This window comes from Betta splendens, chromosome 2 (genome assembly GCF_900634795.4).
Source record: "Betta splendens chromosome 2, fBetSpl5.4, whole genome shotgun sequence".
NCBI classification, from domain to species: Eukaryota; Metazoa; Chordata; class Actinopteri; order Anabantiformes; family Osphronemidae; genus Betta; species Betta splendens.
In genome coordinates, this window is record NC_040882.2 from 3,767,468 (window position 1) to 3,786,537 (window position 19,070).

General features: G+C 46.1%; 1 protein-coding gene across 9 annotated transcripts in view; it reads left to right on the forward strand.

The window, feature by feature from the left end:
• tns1a (tensin 1a) overlaps window positions 1–19,070 on the forward strand; it is a 55,620-nt gene that overhangs the window by 16,504 nt on the left and 20,046 nt on the right. For 3 of the 9 annotated variants that reach the window (XM_055503929.1, XM_029170676.3, XM_055503932.1), the window contains exons 4-17: window positions 9,170–9,208; window positions 10,649–10,690; window positions 13,990–14,039; window positions 14,461–14,632; window positions 14,732–14,782; window positions 14,861–14,983; window positions 15,074–15,138; window positions 15,438–15,521; window positions 17,845–17,957; window positions 18,028–18,088; window positions 18,188–18,263; window positions 18,351–18,480; window positions 18,729–18,794; window positions 18,888–19,010. In XM_055503929.1, the coding sequence (XP_055359904.1) occupies window positions 9,170–9,208; window positions 10,649–10,690; window positions 13,990–14,039; window positions 14,461–14,632; window positions 14,732–14,782; window positions 14,861–14,983; window positions 15,074–15,138; window positions 15,438–15,521; window positions 17,845–17,957; window positions 18,028–18,088; window positions 18,188–18,263; window positions 18,351–18,480; window positions 18,729–18,794; window positions 18,888–19,010 (1,195 nt within the window). Of the gene's footprint in view, window positions 1–2,376; window positions 3,385–3,575; window positions 3,624–9,169; window positions 9,209–10,648; window positions 10,691–13,989; window positions 14,040–14,460; window positions 14,633–14,731; window positions 14,783–14,860; window positions 14,984–15,073; window positions 15,139–15,437; window positions 15,522–17,844; window positions 17,958–18,027; window positions 18,089–18,187; window positions 18,264–18,350; window positions 18,481–18,728; window positions 18,795–18,887; window positions 19,011–19,070 lie in introns of those variants that run through there. The other 6 variants (XM_055503924.1, XM_055503926.1, XM_055503925.1 and 3 more) reach the window with 5 other exon arrangements.

A 19,070-nucleotide genomic window follows, 5' to 3' on the forward strand; every position in this document is an offset into this window, starting at 1 on the left:
TCCTGTAGCCACAGTTTCATCATTATCTTCTAAAGCCTCTGCAGGAGAGGGAGCATGAGCAGAACACAGCAGACAGGTGTCCAGTATCTGCGCCTTGGTCAAACAGATTCTGGCCACCATCACGTTCCATTCGCCTGTTGGCGCGGCTGCCGGTGCAGGAGCTCAGCGATAATTGCGATCCGGTCTCGCCGCGAACAATGAGCCCGACCTTGAAGAGCGCGTCTCGGCGCGGGGCTTCTGGGTAACCAGCTGAAACGCCGCAGAGACTCGCCAAGCGTGTAAGCGGCTGCAGTCGCACAGATCAACGCGCTCCGCTGGCGTTGTTTGGGCCTCGATTTGCAAGGCATCAGCATCCGCGTTGGCTGGATAGTGCGGCCTCTCTCTCTCGCTCGCTCGCCCGCTGTGGAAACGAGCCCCCTCATTAGCCTTTTTCCGTTTTATCCCCGCCGCGTCTTGGAGGAGGCCCCTCTGCGTTTGCGCTGTTTCAGGGTTGGACCAGACAGGCGAGGTTTGGCAGGGAGGAGGTAGAGGATGACGGGAAGGGGTTGGAGCGGGACGAGGTTCTGACTGCTCCTCGTGTAAACAACAGCGCCAGAGGACCGTTAAATCTGAGGTTGGCTTTGTTTAACAGTACGTCAATGTTGACGTGCTGCTGTAGTGGTCCTTTCCCTTCACGCCAGCTGGATGTTACTGCTGCAGATCTCCCATCCCCACATTCTAAACCAGGGTTTGAGCTTTGAGTACCTAGGTCACTGAACTCTCCTTCTTACAGCACTGTAACTTCAAAAGGTGCTGGACGTGACATTTTCTGACTGCCCGGTTTAAATGCAGGGAAAGAGCAGCTCGGCTGTTTGTTTAATCAAGTACTGTAGCAAATCCTGTGGTTTTGCAAGACTAAAATCAAGAAGCAGTTTTGTTGATTAGTGACTCACAGACAGCAGCGCACATGAGGCCTGAAGTAGTGGGGTCCCTCTGACCTCTAACCCACGAGGCTCTGCCCTGCAGCCACAGCAGCCAAAGGCTTTCAATACTGGCACAGTGTTCTCAAGCAGAGGGCACCTTTGAAATAATCTCACGCCTTGTTTACACGTGGCTGCAGTCAAACGGGGCCGAACAAAGTGCTCTCGTAATCAGGCTTTTCCCGCTTCCTGCGGTTGTAGATGTTCACAGATCTTGGAGCGGCAGCCGGGGTGAAACAAGGCAACGAGGAAGTGAGTAATGTTTGCAGTCCAAGAACGCCAAGCCCCAATAGACAGTGAAAAGGATCCATGAGGCCAATGTATGATGATATTTTCTGACATCAGACAGTATTTTACCTGATGTTGACCTGATGATGTGATTGGATCATGTTGGCGTGATGCTAAATTCCTTCAAAGCTAAAGAGGCAGACGTATTGAAGTGTCAGGCAGCTAAAGGACGTCAGGGCTCAGGAACCACCTGTTAACAGCCTTCCACAGTTCCCCCTTGTCTTAAAGTTGATTTAGCAACTCTGTCACATGCCGACTCTCTGTTCTCGTAGGATCAGAAAGAGAACCCCGGCAGCTTCATGGCTCTGCAGACTGAGACGTTCCTGTTTCGTCTCCAGCGGCCCAAAATCCCCGTCTGTCAGCCAGAGCTGGCTCGCTGCTTACGTAACACGAGCGCGGCTGGTGCGCATGAAGCCGCTGGGGCGGGGACGTCCTGTCAGACCTTATTTTGATGCCCAAAAACCTCCCTTTTCTGCTGAAAACGGACACATTCCAAACCAATGCTAGTTGGAAATGGGCCGGGCCTCCTTCCCCCAGAGCCGCCTTTAAGGTCAAGTGTTTTGAGGTCTAGGTTTTAATCCCGGCATCCACACATTTTAATCCACATCCGAACACGTGTGGTTGTGTGAAAACTAGAAGAGGCCTTTACTTAATTAGACCTCTGGCAAACGACATGCTCAATAAAGAAAAGCAACCGAGAGGCTCTTTAATATCACAGGAGGCGTCGGTGCAACTCCTTCTTTATTACCTACAGTAAAACTCGCTATTTTTGCTGCTCTATTTATACAAAGAACCATTTTGCATAAACTAAATGAAGGAATAGTTCACGGTTTGGGCAATGCCTTTCATTCCTTTGCTAATAAGTGCTACAGCAGTAGCTCGGTTTGGTTTAAAGGCCGGAGGCACAGGGACAGACTTTCTCTAACCATTGATGGAAAATCAGCTAATATTCTCAGGATTAGCTGTCAGTTGAGATAAAAATTATCTGACAAACATTTCATTACATTTGATTCTTTGCTCATATATATATATAAATATATTATATATATTATGACAGTTGGCTTTTAAGTTTGTTGATGATTTAAAATATAGAGCCAAGACAACATAGGAGTAATGTTAAGCTGTTAAAATGACCTTGAAATGAGTTTGAGCTACAGAAGGTGATAAGTAAGCACAGCTTCAGCTCCACGTGTGCTTAACTCCTTTCTATTCCTGCCTTTGAAGGTTTTCGTATTCCTCCTGCTTTGTCTCCCAAAAGGAGAATGTTAGTTAGGCACAAACAGGGATGGGGAGTGCTGAAGAATGTGGGCATGGAAAAAAGGGAGTGACCATCCAAGCATCAAAGTGAACAAAGGTAGAACGATGCAGAGAGGTAGCGGGTGAGGGAGTGGACGAGAGGAAAGCAGCGAGACGCATAGAGCCGGGCCTTCTCTCTCCTCGACAGCCCCTTCACACAGACCGCTCTGTTTCCCCGGCACATCAAAGAGCCGTCACTGCTCATCTCCATGGCGACGCCCTTCAGCGGCATAGATGCAGCGCTGGAGGCCTAATAACCGGGTGCTAACAAATGACCGATGGGCTCAATTCAGCGCCGCCCTGGAGGTCGAGAGCTGAGTTCACCAAATGGTTCGGAGGATGGTAAATATTTCACACAGCAGCTACAGTTTTGAGGGTGTTACTGTATCTGCTGAGTCAACAGGTGAACAGCTTCAGGATGATGTTTTTGTCAGGAAGACACGTCGTCCATAGTTATGAGTTCAACAAAACTTTATTTTGGTTCTCACCCGGCGCAGCTAATACAGAAAAGCTAGTTTTTTCTGCCTCCTGCCTCTCTTACGCGTGTGTCAACAGCTACAGAGAAGGAAAAGGAGGGAGGAGAAAGAGAGAGAGAGGACGAGAGAGAGGACGAGAGAGGAGCAGAGCTGGTTGGGAGAGGGAGGGATACAGTTACCCCTGGACAGCTTTCGCTCCCGCGCTCCCGTACTGGAATTCTAAGGAGCCCCAAGCCACTGTCTTGGCCTTATATAGCGTGTTTCAGAATTTCTTGGCAGTTGAAGAGAGGATCGAAAGCCAGCGGCATGAAGACTGCGTCCCGGTCGGGTCCGGAGGCCGCCGAGGCACCAGCGTGAGCGCGCACGTACGTACGCAGGCGTGAGCGCGAGTTCAGTAGCGCTCCCGGCACACGTTCTGGATTACTGCTGTTGTTTTGAATGGGAAGGGGGAGGAGGAGGAGGCTGTATTTGGTACTCCCTCTCTCCCAGAGGTGGTGTGTGTGTGTGTGGGGGGTGGGGGTGTGGGGGGGTTTGTCTGAGGCAGAGGTAGAAACAAGACAGAGAGGGAGAGACGAGCGTGAGAAAAAGCGGCACCAGTGCGCAGGTAAGAGGAGACCTTCTGTTTGTCTTGTCGCTGAGCATTTAGCATAACTCCGCTCGGTGCGTCGTTCTGTTTTAGCTCAACTCAAGCAGGGCTTCCAGGGTTTTCAGCTCATAAAAAGGCTGAGGATGCCATTTGGGATGAATACGCTGGTCTGGACAGGAGCGAGTCGGCCACAGGCTCGTGAGAAAGCGGCTGCCATGGGAACAGGACAGACTGGGGTTGAGTCCCGCTGTTTGAGGCTCGGGAGCCTTTCATGACCCGACGGCTGTGTGATTTGTGGGCAGCAGTCAGTAGACTGGTCAACACAGCAGGCAAACACGTGTTCCCTCTCTCAGCGCAGCCTACATGTGCTTTAGGATCACAGGAGACGGAGGACAGAGCAGACGTTTTCATACTTGCCTTCCTTTCACTTTTCTCACCCTCCCTTGTTTCTGACACCTTCCGAGAGTCGATGCAGACTGATGACGGCAATCGTTCACCTCTGACCCCGGGCTCACACATGGATAATGGTTAAACATGCACAGTCAGGAGGTTGTGAGCCTTGTGTGTCCCGTTGCCCACTAAAGAATCCAACTACAACAGAGAGGAATGCAGAACGCCTTTATTACCGCGCCGATAGCAAACATTAATTTGACCGTGGCACATTTATATTTTAAATGTGAAGACGTTACATCAGCTTTCCCAGCCCGCTCCACTTTGCTCAGAGAAACCCTTAACTCATGTCTCCCTCGCGCCGACTAGATGTTCTGGGACAAGCTCTGCCCAGCAAACAGAATGCGTCCGACAACACTGCGACAGCCGCAAAAGTCCTCCAGCTGCGTCAGCTCCAAAGTATGCGACGGAAAGTTATGTTACAAGAGCAGTAGTTACCAGGAAGGAAGGCGTTTAACATGTAACCACAGAAGAGGCCAAGGCTGAAGTACTGTGGTAGAGACTGGGTTCGTCAGCGGGTTTTCGGCGTTCAGCTCAAAAAGCTTCGTGTTTTACAAAACCTACGCTTCAGTGCGATCTTCTTTCCGTATCCCGTTGATGTTGGCGTTGCCTCCTAAAGTCACACTTCACGGTGCTATTAGTGGTCTATGGAGAGAAAGCATTCTCCGGCCTTCGCTAATTAAACAGGAACTCGTAGGCCCATCGACACCATCAAACACAGATGATAAAAACATGCTTGTTTTCAGCTTCCATAGACGATGTTTGAATCTTAATTGGGAAACCAAAGATCAGGTAAGCTTCAGTTTCAATTTGGTGCCAAGCGTTGGGGTCCATATTTGAAACCCATATTAAATCACCCAACATTATTATATGCAGTCATGCCTCTCCTGACTAAAACCTACAAGTGGGGCTTCCAGGGTCGATGTTTTCAACCTGTGTCCAGCGCGAGCCACAACTGCACATCTGATATTCATAATTTCCCTGCTTAGTGGGATATTTTGTCGTCTGCAGCTCACAGTGAATTGGTCGTAAGTGCGCAAGGGGGTGAAGCAGCCAAGCCAGAGCCTCTCACCGCTTGCTGTGGCCTGACCAGGATCAAATAGCTGCTGCTTCAGTGATCCATAGTCTCTGGCCTCTTGCACGTCCGCCTCAACTTGTTTGGAACCTCAGACCCAACACTGGCATGTCGGTTTTTGAGGTGAAATAATGTCGGTTCCCTTTGCTTGACATGAATCTGAGCTTCCTGGCAATAAAAATAGTTTTAGTAGGAGGCGACTCGCCATGATGAATCTCATTGTAAATAATCCCCCGCGTTTTGTTTGACCCAGTTAGTGGAAGCAAGCACTCGCACCCGTCGTGTCGCTTTCCATGAGGAGATAACCATTTGCTAGTCATTTTGTTCATGTGTGTAATCGACAAGATTTAGAGGGTGGATTTGGTAGAAAGAGCTTCAACGGGGCGTTTGTCAACTCGCCACGTTCCAAGTTAGTTGTGCTATCACCGCAGGAGAGTTTTCACGCAGTGGGAAGACCCGGGTCGTGTTGTGCTACCAAGTGTTGATGGATGCCTGTGGTTCACTCACCAAATGTTTCAACAAAAACAAGTGTTTAGACGATCTGTTTACACACCAGCACCGCTTTTCCATTCTATTTGCGCGCAACAGTATCCAAAGCCGGATGCATTTTACACCGTTTGGCTCCAAATTTACAGTTGTTAGTTTAGATCTTAGCAGCATGTTTTAAATGGATAGTCTGTTCACGAGCTTGAATGACTGGACTTACTGGACGTGGAACACCGTTTAACCACTGGAAGCATCACTCAGCGCCGCTGGCACACACACGGCAGCAACGCGGCCAGCCACCCGGTCAAATACGGCTCTACGTGGTTGACGTTATGTCAGAATGTTACGGCAGAGAAAGTACAGTAAGGCGCTCTCCACTCGTGAAATTTGTCTGCCCTCCAAGTAAAACAGAGGCCTAGTTAATACAGAAAACTCTCCAAAGGAGCTCTTTGAGCTCCGGACCTTATTTGGATTCCATTTGGAAAGCAAAAGAATTTACTTTCTCAGGCAAACTGCCATCAGCACGCCAGTGGCTCTTGTGTGGGCAGGAGGAGGGATTGAGGAATTCTGAGTGTGGTTGGACTAATGGCAGGCTTATTTATTGGAGCCAATGGGATGATTTATGTATGGTGGCCAACATGTGCTTTGTCCCATCAGTTGGTCTGACATAGACGAACCAGGATCAGGGCGATCATTGAGGGTAGAGGGGTAAAAGGGCAAAAATCTATCAAAAAATTATCCAAGAGAATCCAAAAGGAAAACAATCTTCGGCTTTTATCAGATCTTAAATATTAAATATAATATATATAAAAATATGTTCATATGTGCAAAGGTGAGCATCATTCATCTAAGCACATACGTGAACAACAACAAAGCGCCCTCTTTGTATCACAAAAAGCAAGCAAAGAATGCAAAGGTTGTTGTCAGAGGACTCCTGCTGCAGCATGTTTGAAAGCGATGAGAGAATAGTTTACCACTGCCCTGCTCGAGTGACGATCAGACTCAGTGTACCTGGCTTTATTGCTGTGCACCCTTCGTCTCCAAATAAACCATCAAGTGAGTGAGCAAACCCTGAATTCATCGAAGCATTCGATCATCTGCGTTTCGAAAGAGGGGAGATTGAGAGAGAAGAGGCCAGTGTCGAGAAGCCATGAAGTCCCACCTGAGACGTTTGACCTTTGGTTCGGGTAATTCGACAATGTCCCGCCCCAGCTCACCTCCATTTGCCCCCTGAGCAAGGCTCTTGGCTGGGTCGGGATTGCGGTGGGCCCCCCAGCGGCTTGCTTGGCTTCTTGTTCTAGTTCAGTGGCTTTCCAGACACGCCTCGTGACTCGGGGAGATTATAAGGCCCCTGTCTTTAAAACCACTGAGTCTTTTCGCTGTTGGGGAGCTTTCTTTGTGACCCTTTAGTCCATTAGGAAGTGTCTGGGGGGGCCCAAATTCACCTCCTTCGCTTTGCACTGAGTACTTTCCAATGAGGTGATGGAGGCGTGACACAGCCCTGGTGTTGGCGTGCAGAAGTGTGTGGTGGGACCTCTCACAGAGGCCTTCTCCTTTATCCGTCTGAGCTGGTAAAAACCACATGAACCCTGTATTAGTCCAGCTTCACCCACCATATATGGCCGAGGTTTCTGGGGAGCTGTTGTTCTCTCGCTTTGTTGCACAGTGATGTGGTGAGGATTTTAAAGTTACTCAGACACACGACTGAACTCGGTGTCTGTGTTTTCTCTCCGACTGCCGCTGTGTCTATTTTCATATTCTCTGCCTCACTAAATCTTTGATAGGATAACAACCCTTCCGAGCAGTATTCGTGACTGATCACTGTTTTGCCTATGTGGACAAACACTGTAAATTATGATATTCTCTCTCCTCTACCTTTTTCGGTTTCTGTGGATGCGAGTACTGCACGACAGCCACCAAGACTCAAAGTCACCACTCTGCCCTTCTGACCTTTAGATCAATACTTGAGGGAGTCATCATCAGGACATTTCCAGGCGTTTGCGACAGAACAGCACCTCCCGTCAGCTGTAAATAAAGGCAGACGCTCTTGCTTCGAGGCCCCGGGGCCGCTGGGACCGGCAGCACTGATATATGAATGTCAGCAACGGCCCCAGTGAGCGTAGAGCAAGCATGAGCGGACTCGTCTCTCGCTGCTGGCAGCAGCAGCTTTGTCTTCCTTTAGACTCGAGTACATGGGTAAAGGCCAATACAGCTGAGACCGACAACACAGGCAGACAGTCTTAGTTTGGTGAAGTAAGTGATCATCTATAAATTTGTGCTCATGACATTTTAATGGATGCACGATTTTAACCGTCACCCAGTCGTCCGTCTATAAAACCTTCAGTGACTTTTTTGGCACATACTGTCTTAAGGGGGATTTTTCCACTGATTACATATAAATAATAAGTGAATCACGTTGCCGTGTGCAAGTGCAAACTGTATCGGCACAATGAAACACCCATCAACTGCGTTTGTTTTTATGGAACACACTGATGAGCTGATGAGTGGACATGCCGCGATTTGCCTTTGCCAGGTGGGATCCACTGCCCAGCTACTGTACTGAGAGCATTACAGCCATTACCTCTTTTGTTTTCCCACAGCAAACTGATTTGAGCTGCTTCCTTCCTTCGCCCCGCTCCTGTTGCTCACTGATAGCACTGATATAACATGCCGCGCACACGTATGTGCAATTACCGAAGTCAACGCAATCAGTTTGCGAGCAAGTGCCTGTTTACGCATCACAATCAGGGTATTGTAGTGCAGACTATTAGGAGCCACACTTGTCATCGTGGATATGAGCAGAACCTTTTTTTAAGATCCAAATGAGCCTGTGATGCCAAACCTGCTATTTAAAGAAGCTACGTGTAGCGTTGCAACTTCACGAAATCAATGCCGCTCTAATTCGGAGGTGATAGTATAATTAGAGGTGAAGTGATACTGTTGCTGGGACGTTGGATGGTGTGTTTTATGGTGCTGATGTGCCACCAAGCTGCATTTGTTGGAAGGTCTGTTGTTCCTTAAAGGGAAAAATACATATATTTCACTGCTGTTTCCATAGAAAAAGGCGCAAAGCTTTCGTTTCCTGAGGTAGTTGATGAAATAATAAACATCAGCAAAAAGCAATAAAGAAGATACATCACACTCAAACTTCAAGTTGCTACTGGACTTAAATTGTTTTATTAATGTCATGTGGCTAAATGGGTTGTTTTCAAGTTGGACTCACAGACTTATTATTTTGGCTTCTACCGAAAACTTTCTCTGTCAGCTCCACTTCGCTACCAAATATGATTTAGCCTGGAATGGCCTCGACATGTTTCCCATGCAGAGGAGCAGTCAAAAGGGCCTGCTGGTTATTTCTGTACTGCTGAGAGCGATTTGGGGGCTGCTCAGGCATTCAGGAGGAAACATGCAGAGATGTCTCTGCCTCCCTGTTTCTGCAAAAATAAATACAGTAGTGTTTTTAAAAACACTGTCCTAGAATACTTTGGGGGATGAAAGTCATTTTGCTGAATTATGCTTTCCTCTCATCCACTCTGTGTTTCTTCCTTCGCAGGTTACGACATCATGTCAAACGACTACCAACTATGAGCTGGTGAGTGCAAATCTTTGCGGCTCTTATTGACTTCAGTTCTTTCCTGGAATTGTGAGTATGAGGCATTATGAGGTCAAAGGTCAGAGGATATTATCATGAGAGCTTTCTTAGCGCTTAGTTGAGGGACAATCAGCAATGTACAACTGACACCAGGCACTTTGTGCCCTGTGATAAATATACAATTATTCACAGATACTATTTAAGCGCTGGAGTTGGGGACAGATCCTGGTCTGCAAAGTGATCATTTTCTTTCTTCCATGGGTGATTTATATACTGAGACACAAAGGCTTGAGTCATTTTCACTTTAATGAGCTTAAAATGGGAGTTGTTGTTTTTTTCATTCACTTCCATAAAGACAGCATGCTCAGCAAACTGTAGCTCGTGATTAGGAAAGCAGCAGAACAGCAGTTTGGTCGCTCGCCTGGTCTCAAGTCAATATTCTATAAAGTCAAGTTAGAAAGTGAAGCAATTGGTCCGGGGGTATACTTTCAATTAAAACCAATAGTGTGACCAAATTAGCAACATTCCAAACTGCAGTAACTACTTTTCACGTATTTACACTGGACACTTGCCTCTGTCAATGACTGCTGCAGCTTGTTAAACAGTCCCCAGTTTTGTTTATAGAACCCACATCAGCCTGAGATGCTGCACTCAACTGAATTTTCCTCAATAAAATGTGTGTGTGTGTGTGTGTGTGTGTGTGTGTGTGTGTGTGTGTGTGTGTGTGTGTGTGTGTGTGTGTGTGTGTGTGTGTGTGTGTGTGTGTGTGTGTGTGTGTGTGTGTCACATTCTTCTTCTCACATTCTCCTTAATTAAGCAACTGAAATGAAGAATTAAAAGGAGGGATTTGGTGTACAAGCAAATTAATGTGATCTTAATAATCACTGCATCATAAGAGATCAGAAAAATAATCTTCAACGGAGGTGTGTGTGTGTGTGTGTGTGTGTGTGTGTGTGTGTGTGTGTGTGTGTGTGTGTGTGTGTGTGTGTGTGTGTGTGTATGGTAGATCAAAGAGGCAAAAGCAGACAAAGTGTTTTCCTCAAGGTTAATATAATGACTCTGGGCGTCTGCTGCATCACCATTATCCAGACAGAGGGAATGAATTGTGTGTGTGTGTGTGTGTGTGTGTGTGTGTGTGTGTGTGTGTGTGTGTGTGTGTGTGTGTGTGTGTGTGTGTGTGTGTGTGTGTGTGTGTGAGAGAGAGAGAGAGTGAGAGAGAGAGAGACAGAGAGAGAGAGTGACCTCCATAAAACTAATAGCCTCTCTTCCTCCTGTCTGTTTCTCTCCCCCATTCATTAGCTGACCATGTTGTTTCTTCCTCTGGTGTGAACAAAACAATGACTAACCTCCTGACTCTGGCTTCTCTCTCTCGCTCTCTCTCTCTCTCACTCTCTCTCTCTCTCTCTCTCTCTCTCTCTCTCTCTCTCTCTCTTTCTCCAGCCTCCCACTCCTCAGCTGCCATTAAAGCATGTAGATACGCCGGTAAGTAGCACATGTTTATGAGCATTAAAGCAGTCGAAACATGCTGGAAAAGCTCTTCATCACATGTTCATTTCACATTTTGGACAATAGCTTCAGTATGTCATAGCATAATGTACAGTATAGAGTCTAGACTGTCTCCCCAGAATTGTTTTCCAGTATTTAATTTTTACCAATTACTATGTAATTAGTTATTAAAAACAAATTATTACAGGTAATTTAACCTTCATGGGCTCTGACCCCAAACTAAGCTCCCACTTGTTCCTCCAAACTGCAGAAGGTAGCAGCAGTACAACAGCTAATCACTCACTGCTGTGGATGTAATCACATACAGTGCATATGATTTAGTTGCCACTGCTCATCTTTTGCTCTGAATTAAAAATATCTTTCTTCACTTCTTATTTTTATATTAAGCTGTGTTTAAACTGTAGGTTTTTAGAGAATAAGAGAACTAGTGGTGGAATCTTTATATGCACTGGTGAAAAGTTAAGACCTAATTATCTTTAAGATAAGTTCCATATTTCCCACAATCAGGTTGACCGAGCTAATCAGTAGAATTGTATCTGAGCTCCGTGTCAGTCGCACTGTAGGAGCATTTCCGTACATACCTCACAGAATCAGAAGCGCTGCCATGACATCTGCCTGCTATTATGCCGCATAAATGAACGTGTGCCAGGGAGCGGTGCCAAGGCCTGGCCCGAGACAAAGCACACCAGTTTAGCTTGACATTGCTAAACCATGAAGGGTGTGGGCAGGAGCCACGAGGCTATCAAAAAGGCTCCAATCCAGAAAATATGAGCGAGCGGACCGCTGGCGGTTGTCACAAAGACAACAGTTTACTCAAGCCGGCAGTCACAACAGGTTGTTTAAAAGGTTTTGGGATCATAACCATGGTTAAATGTCTTTATTTTCTTTTTCACTGAACCGTAAAACGAAGCAACGTTTGTTGAGGAGACAAAAGGGGCGCTGGTGTCTTCAATGCCCAGTTCTTCTCCCCGCCTTCTCTGTTGCGAGTCACGAGAATGAGTCAGTGTTTGCGTCATGCGACGCCTGAATGTTTACGTCTTCCGCAGAGATTCGGTGGTGACTCGGAGTCTGATTATAAACACAGATTGGTGTGTGTACATCAGCCTGCAGGGGGATCATTTCATTATGTACACTAGGACCTTACATGGGCTACAGGAGGAAGATGGGAAATGTGAAGGCTTGGAAAACCAGTTGGAGACATGCAGGTTGATAGAGATGGGAGATGTTAAGGAATATTCCTCAAAGGAATCCTTAAAAGCCTGTAAGGTGTTTTAGTGACCAGCTACAGTAGTTTGTTCAATATTTATTTTACTCTATTTTACTTGTATATACTCGCACAAAGGTGTGTTTTAGTCACATTTGCATGTTTTAGAAAGGTTAAGCTAACTACATGAAACCTTCTACAGTACAAACAGTAGAAAAAGGTCTATGATTGGTTATGACATAATTATTTAAAAAATAAATATATATAATAAACATGTTAAACAATAACATACAAACAAATGGCAAAGGCTTTGGCACAAACAAAACAAGCAGTTCACATTTAAACATGAAATGACCTTAGGCTAATGTTATTGAATCCATATTGTTTTCTTCTATATTGTAGTAAATCATTCATTTCTTATTGTGTTGCCCTGGCAACTGTTTCCTTCTTTAATATTTAAGTAAAGGCCTTGTATTGTAGGGGTTTCTATATGTGTGTGTATGTGCTGGTGGATGGTGTTTGTATAGAGGAGGGAAATGCCAGGATATGTCTGTCAATCTCGACATTAAGAATACTGAGGACAGCCATTTTGATATTGTTTTGATGATATAGTTGACACTATATTTTCAGTCACTAGATTTTGAAATTTCCAGCACACAGAGCTGCTGTACAATTCATGTACAGTACATGAGCCGATACTGTAGCTGGACCAATGAGGGAATAAAGACAAGAGGAACAGAGGGGTAGAGTCAGAAATAATGAGAGGTAATGAGTCTAAGGAGGAGGGGCTGTTCCACAAGCACTCACTAGCGAAGCATCTATTCTGTCATTCAAAACCTTTGAGAAATGCTCTTTGCGGCACTTGATGGTTGGGTGGTTTAATAGCTTAAATTGGACATGAAGCTTCTTCCCGGAATGTTTTAATTCAAGGCGCCGTTGAATCAAAAGAGTAGGATTTACTCTTACTGTGCTGCGACATGCTGCCTCCTAATCGGACCTGCAGCTCTATTAAACAGCGCTTTACTCACCTGCGTTCATCCTGGAGGTGGAGCATGGGACACCTGTTCAGCAAGGTAGGCCACGCGCACACAGGAAGTCATTTATTTAGTCTTTGTTTGGTTTAAATTTTAACTGCAGAATATTAATTAACTTGGCAAAAATTGCCAAAAAGTAAAGTCGATGTTGTGCATTGACCTCGGTAATAACTGTTTAGTTTTGAGTCATGCTAAATGTGTTAGGTGCAACTTGGTGATGAGAATCTGAACTGAAGTGTTCCTCTAAAAGTGACATTTTCACGTGCAAAGGGCTTCTCAATGGCCGGGCAGTTCCACCTCAACGTGTCGCATTGACTCTCCCGCGGCGTCCATGTTGCTACAAGACAGATCGGTGCGATGTGAAGCGTGCCAGCGTACCCCCCCCACAACCCCAAAGGCCCATGCGAGCAGCCTGTTTCACTTTGCGAACACCAGCAGCCGTGGTTCGCCCACTGGAGCATCTGGTTCCCGTCAAACACAGAGTTATGCTTCCCGTTTTGGCTCTTAGGGGTGGGATTAGCCTCATCTGTGAGGAGCCGCTCGGTAGCAACATGGGAAGTTCCCGGCCGCGTGTTTAACCTTACGCCATGATTAGAGTCTCCGCTCGCCCACTTGAACGGTGAAGCCCAACGCCCGCTCTTTGTGACGCTGTGGGAAAAAAGGAAGGACGGATGACGAAATTCAGCTGTTCTGTGTGTTGCATGGCTTCATTTTGGCGATGGCAGATGACATGTTCTCCCCTGAGGAGCTGACCCTGGCCTTTAGCACAGCGTATCTAGTAGCAGTCCTGTCGCAATGAAGCAGCCAGTCTCATTTAGCTGTTTGCTTTCGCTCGTCATCCCTATGTTTCTCCTCCTCTTCATTTCTTCATCTGCCCTCTTCTCATAATTCCCGTCAACCTTTCTCTAAAACAGGTTCAGTTTTTGTTTCCCTAGGTTTTATCACATTATGATTCAGTAACATCATCATCACTACCAGATGGACTATGCTTATGAATCATTCTCTTGCTTCCCCACCCCATTGTGTGTGTTTCACAGGGATCCACGAGGTCCTGTAAGAGTGTGGAGATAAGGCGAAAGCAGTCACGGTAAGATGAAGCACGGTCAGTCATGTTATTGGAAATAACTGTTCTGGGAAAGGGAGTTCTCACGGTACGCTGTTCCTCATGCAGAGCTTTACTGTCCGCTCATTGGCCAATAAACCTGATTGGTGTTTGGCCGGTAAAAATTGGTTGCATAATATCTTCAGAGGTTATGTCAACAGGCAGCAAAGACTGTAAATCTTTCCCTTTCCAAGGAATATAGGCTTGAGCTGCTTAAGTTTATGTCGGATCGAGGTTGCTCTTTGGTCCCAGAGAGAAGTCGGAAAAATTCTAGTTCTGTCTCAACAGCTGTAAAATAAAAAAATAAAAACTTGTAAAGGAGGACAACTGGAACGTGTGTCCAGCTAATGTGGGCCCGCTGGGTGTCAGCAGTAAAGGAGTCAAAGCCTCCGTTTTCCCTCTCCAGGAGTCAGAGTGTGGTTCAGGCCATGGAGGACAGCTATGAGGTGGACCTGGTCTACATCACAGAGCGGATCATCTCCGTCTCGTTCCCGGCCGGCGCCGAGGAGCAAAGCTACGCCGCCAACCTCAAAGAGGTGGCGTCAATGCTGCGGTCCAAACACAGCGAACACTATCTGGTGAGACGAACCGCCCACTCCATCGAGTTGTCCTCGGTTGTCTCTCGACATTTCCTGTACTGTTTGTGCCTACGGTCTATTTGTCCTTTCTGGCTTCAGATTCTCAACCTGAGCGAGCGGAGGAATGACTTATCAAAGTTGAACCCCAAGGTATGAACGGTCACCTTAGGTCAACTAACCTTCCCCATATGAACATGTGTGATGAAGGTGTGAATGACCCTCCATCAGGTGGTAGAGTTTGGCTGGCAGGACCACCATGCACCCCCCCTGGACAAGATCTGCAGCATGTGCAAGGCCATTGACATGTGGCTCAACGGAGATCCGCACAATGTCGTTGTACTGCACAACAAGGTGAAGCAGCAGTGACTGGCGAGAAGTGTCACCATCAATGCTTCAAATGACTCTCACTCACCCACTTATATAAACCTGACTGTGTCACAGGGGAACCGTGGTCGGACCGGAGTGGTGGTGGCTGCCTACATGCACTACAGCAACATATCCGCAAGGTATCAAAGGTCTTATAATAATATAATCATCCCTATGCTAATGCATCACAGTCATGCTCAATGTTTAATCAATATGATAACTATTACAAAAATATCTTGGATGGATTATATTCCTGCCTCTGCAAGAAAAATCACAAGAGGTTGTGATTCTTTGATGCAGCCAGATGTGGGCACGGAGCCAAGAGCATTAAAGCTACTTTGTAAACGGTCAAAGCCAGATGTTGTTTCTAGTTTAGACACATTTTAGCACAGTAACAGGGACAGGAGCTGTAACGATGCCGGTCTGACTTGTCGCGCAGTGCTGACCAGGCGTTGGACCGGTTCGCCATGAGGCGATTCTACGAGGACAAAGCCCTTCCCGTGGGTCAGCCATCGCAGAGAAGGTTAGTTCCAGCCTCCTTCTGTCAAATGGCCTCTGCTTGAAAGTTATGAGCAGGATTAAAGCAGTATTTAAAAACTCATAAATCTCTGTAAGTTATCATTCTAATATAGTAAATATGAGTGTAACTATAATCACGGTGGCAGATTTACGGCTTTAGTTTCTAAAATTGTTTCTAAAAAAACAGATTCTTTATTTTAGACAGGGATCAACAAGAGACGACTCCTCATTCTTGGCCAAACATCTCTGATTTCCTTTTTCAAAACTTCAGCTTAGAGCTAAGATTAGCTACAGGATTTTATGGAGGAAATTCTTTTCTTTTGCTCTTCGAGTGATCTGCAGTTTAGTCTTAATCAGGATAATTGTGTAAATGTCACAGTCCAGAGGAATCTGAAGGATTCCACTGGTGTCTCTTGGGAGCCTGTGGGGCTTGGTGGCAGCACATTCCAGCTCTCGAAGCATCTCAAAGCATATTTCCCTCCGATTCGTCTCCACTTTAATGCTTAAGTGTTTTGAGATAATCTCCTTCCCACGTACGCAAAGCCAAATGGCAGCGTGAATTCCAAACCAAGCCGGTCAAACCAATCACGAAAGGTATTTAAACTATTTCTTGTGAATGTGACTCCCTCGAGGGTTGGTGTCTTCTAAAACATCCTCTTTTAAGCCATAAATCAGCACCTACCACATTATTAGTCCCCTTTGCAGGCTAAGGCAGTGGACTCCTTAAAGATTTGACCCCTCACCATCTCTTTTCTTCACCTGTCGAGTGGTCAGAGTCTCTTTGAACAAGAAGAAGGTTAAAGGGAGCGAATTAAGAAACACAGTAAACACCAGGGGACGTCACATTGTAACACCACTTCATTAGAGCCTGTGAATTAGGCAGTGAGCCATTCTCTAACAGGTCCATAGGCTCGGCCTCTGCCCTGCTGCTATTTCCTGCTCAGGATATAATTATCTGTGCCCCTGGTGTCTGGCAGTGTTATGGTGTCCAATGTGTGACATTAACATCAGGAGATGAAGATGAGCTCAACCTGTTGCTGCTACTGTAGCTCAGCAGGTGTTTCCTGTAGCAGCATCCTTTCTGTGAGAGGACACAAATCACGTGTTGATCAGAGGCTGAGGTGAGTGTAATACAGACAAGTGTGACCAGATAACGGAAATCATTTTTTTCCTCCTCTCTATGTCATTTTTACAGTGTAGCTGATTGATAATGTATTAACATAAAACATCTTCATCAAGCTAATGCCAAAAAGAGTAGAGGCAGCTGGTACAGTAGTTGTAAACTTTCATTTGGTTGTAGTGACAGGGAAGGTTTGAGTGGTGCAGTAGTTGCTTTGATGTTTCACTCTTTAGAACCTGGAAATGAATACATTCCTTGGGGAATTTCTACCTCATACAGTGGTAGACAAGAACCGTGCATCTTGTGAAGAGAGAACAGAACCATTGCGGACATCTCGGGTAGTTTGAAGCTTTGTCTTTGTCTCTGGGATCACAAAATTATGCTTTTAGTCGTCAAAGGGCCAAATTGTACCGTTCTGGGTCTTGTAATTGTCCGTGGCTTAAACTCTGTGTACAAGCACGAGCACAGCTATAATATGTCCCGGAATCTGTGAAGAAGCAATTAGCATTTTGGGTGTTAGGCATGTGTACTTGACGTCTGAATTAAAATATTTAGTACGTCTAAATGTTTATTCATTATTCCATAATGTCCTAACAAATCACACGCTCACGTCCCGCGCTGCAGTAACGAAGCACGTCTTCCTCCCCGCGCTGCATTCGTGGCATCTGAGCTCGGTCTAATTGAATTTCAGGCAAAATAAACCATCTGGCCCCTGACAGCAGAGCAAGAGGGGGTCGCCTGTGAGTGGCGACCCCATGGTCAAGGTCATGTTTGGTACCATCATAATTATCATCATTAACAACCAGACCACACTAACTCAACAGGCCCCCAACTGGCCTCGGCGCACACAAATGAGCTCTGACATTTCTTACAGTGGACGCCTTCCGCTGTAACAAGGAGTCCACTGTGGACCTCATCTATCCAGACGATCCTAACATGCTAACTGCTAGAAATAAGAACCCCCACAGCTACGGATTCAAAGGTGCTGACTTTGCATCCATTGTCGTCTGACAATATTCATCTATCTATTAGAATATAAACTGGACGATCTCAAAATATCCTTATTTCTTTGGCAAAGTGAGGGAAATTTCCAGCACGTCTGATTCAGCCAAAGGGATCGATCTGCACAAATGATTGAATTTGTTGTCTAGTGGTAGAAGTTTGTGTAGATTTTAGAGCTTTACCACAGCTTCTGCTGTCTCTGCAGGTATGTGCAATACTTCAACGGCCTTCTCTCCGGACACATCAAAATCAACAACAAGCCGCTGTTCCTGCATCACGTCATAATGCACGGCATTCCCAACTTCGAGTCCAAAGGAGGTGAGCTTCGGCCTCTTTGGACTAAAACAGAAAGGGGTCCTCGTGTTTCACCGTGTCGGTTTCTCCGCAGGCTGCCGTCCTTTCCTGAAGATCTACCAGGCAATGCAGCCGGTCTACACGTCAGGAATATAGTATGGGAACCTTTACTACGATGTAGCGTCGTCTTCGAGGCAAAGGTAACTGTGAGAAACAATACAATTGATTGTTAATTGCCTTTTTTTATACTTCAGCAATGTACAAGGAGACAGCAACACCAGTATCTGCATCACCATTGAACCAGGCCTGCTATTAAAGGGGGACATCTTGGTAAGAGCTGGATTAGTTTTTTGTATTTGTTTATTTTTCATTTTTTCATCCTAACTTCTTCTGTTTCCTGCCTCCTGTTTCCTGCAGCTCAAGTGTTACCACAAGAGGTACAGAAGCCCAACTAGAGACATGATGTTCAGGGTGCAGTTCCACACGTGTGCCATCCATGACCTCGGGGTGGTTTTTGGGAAGAGCGAGTTGGATGAGACCTTTAAAGGTAACAGCTTTTTCAGTCGTCATCCACCCGTTAACTGAGTTTTGACGTTCTTCATAAGTGGTTTAATGCTCTGCTCCAACACTGGACACTCCTCCCAGCTATTTTATGTCAAACAGGGTCCCCTTGTGGCGAAAGTACAGTAACTCAGGTTACAGTTGAAAATGCAATACAGGAGTAGCCAAACGTTTTATTTACAATTTCTTGCACAATTTATACTTTTGTTAACATATGTTATATTATTATATTAGATGAAAGGTTCCCAGAATACGGCAAGGTGGAGTTTGTTTTCTCATACGGACCACAAAAAATCAAAGGTAACCTATTTTTCTACACAAAGGTGATTTTTGGCTTTTATACTTTTTGTACTTTTCTACATGTGTGCATCACCCATTTCATGTGTTTGCCAGGTCTGAGCCACCTAGAAAACGGGCCAAGCGTCTCTGTGGACTACAACACCCAGGACCCTCTGATCCGCTGCGACTCGTACGAGGACTTCAACCACCGATGCGACGACGTGGACAGTGAGCACGGTACCGTATGTTCCCGCTCGGGCTCAGAGGCTGCCAGTGGTTTCTGCCTCTCACCCACCG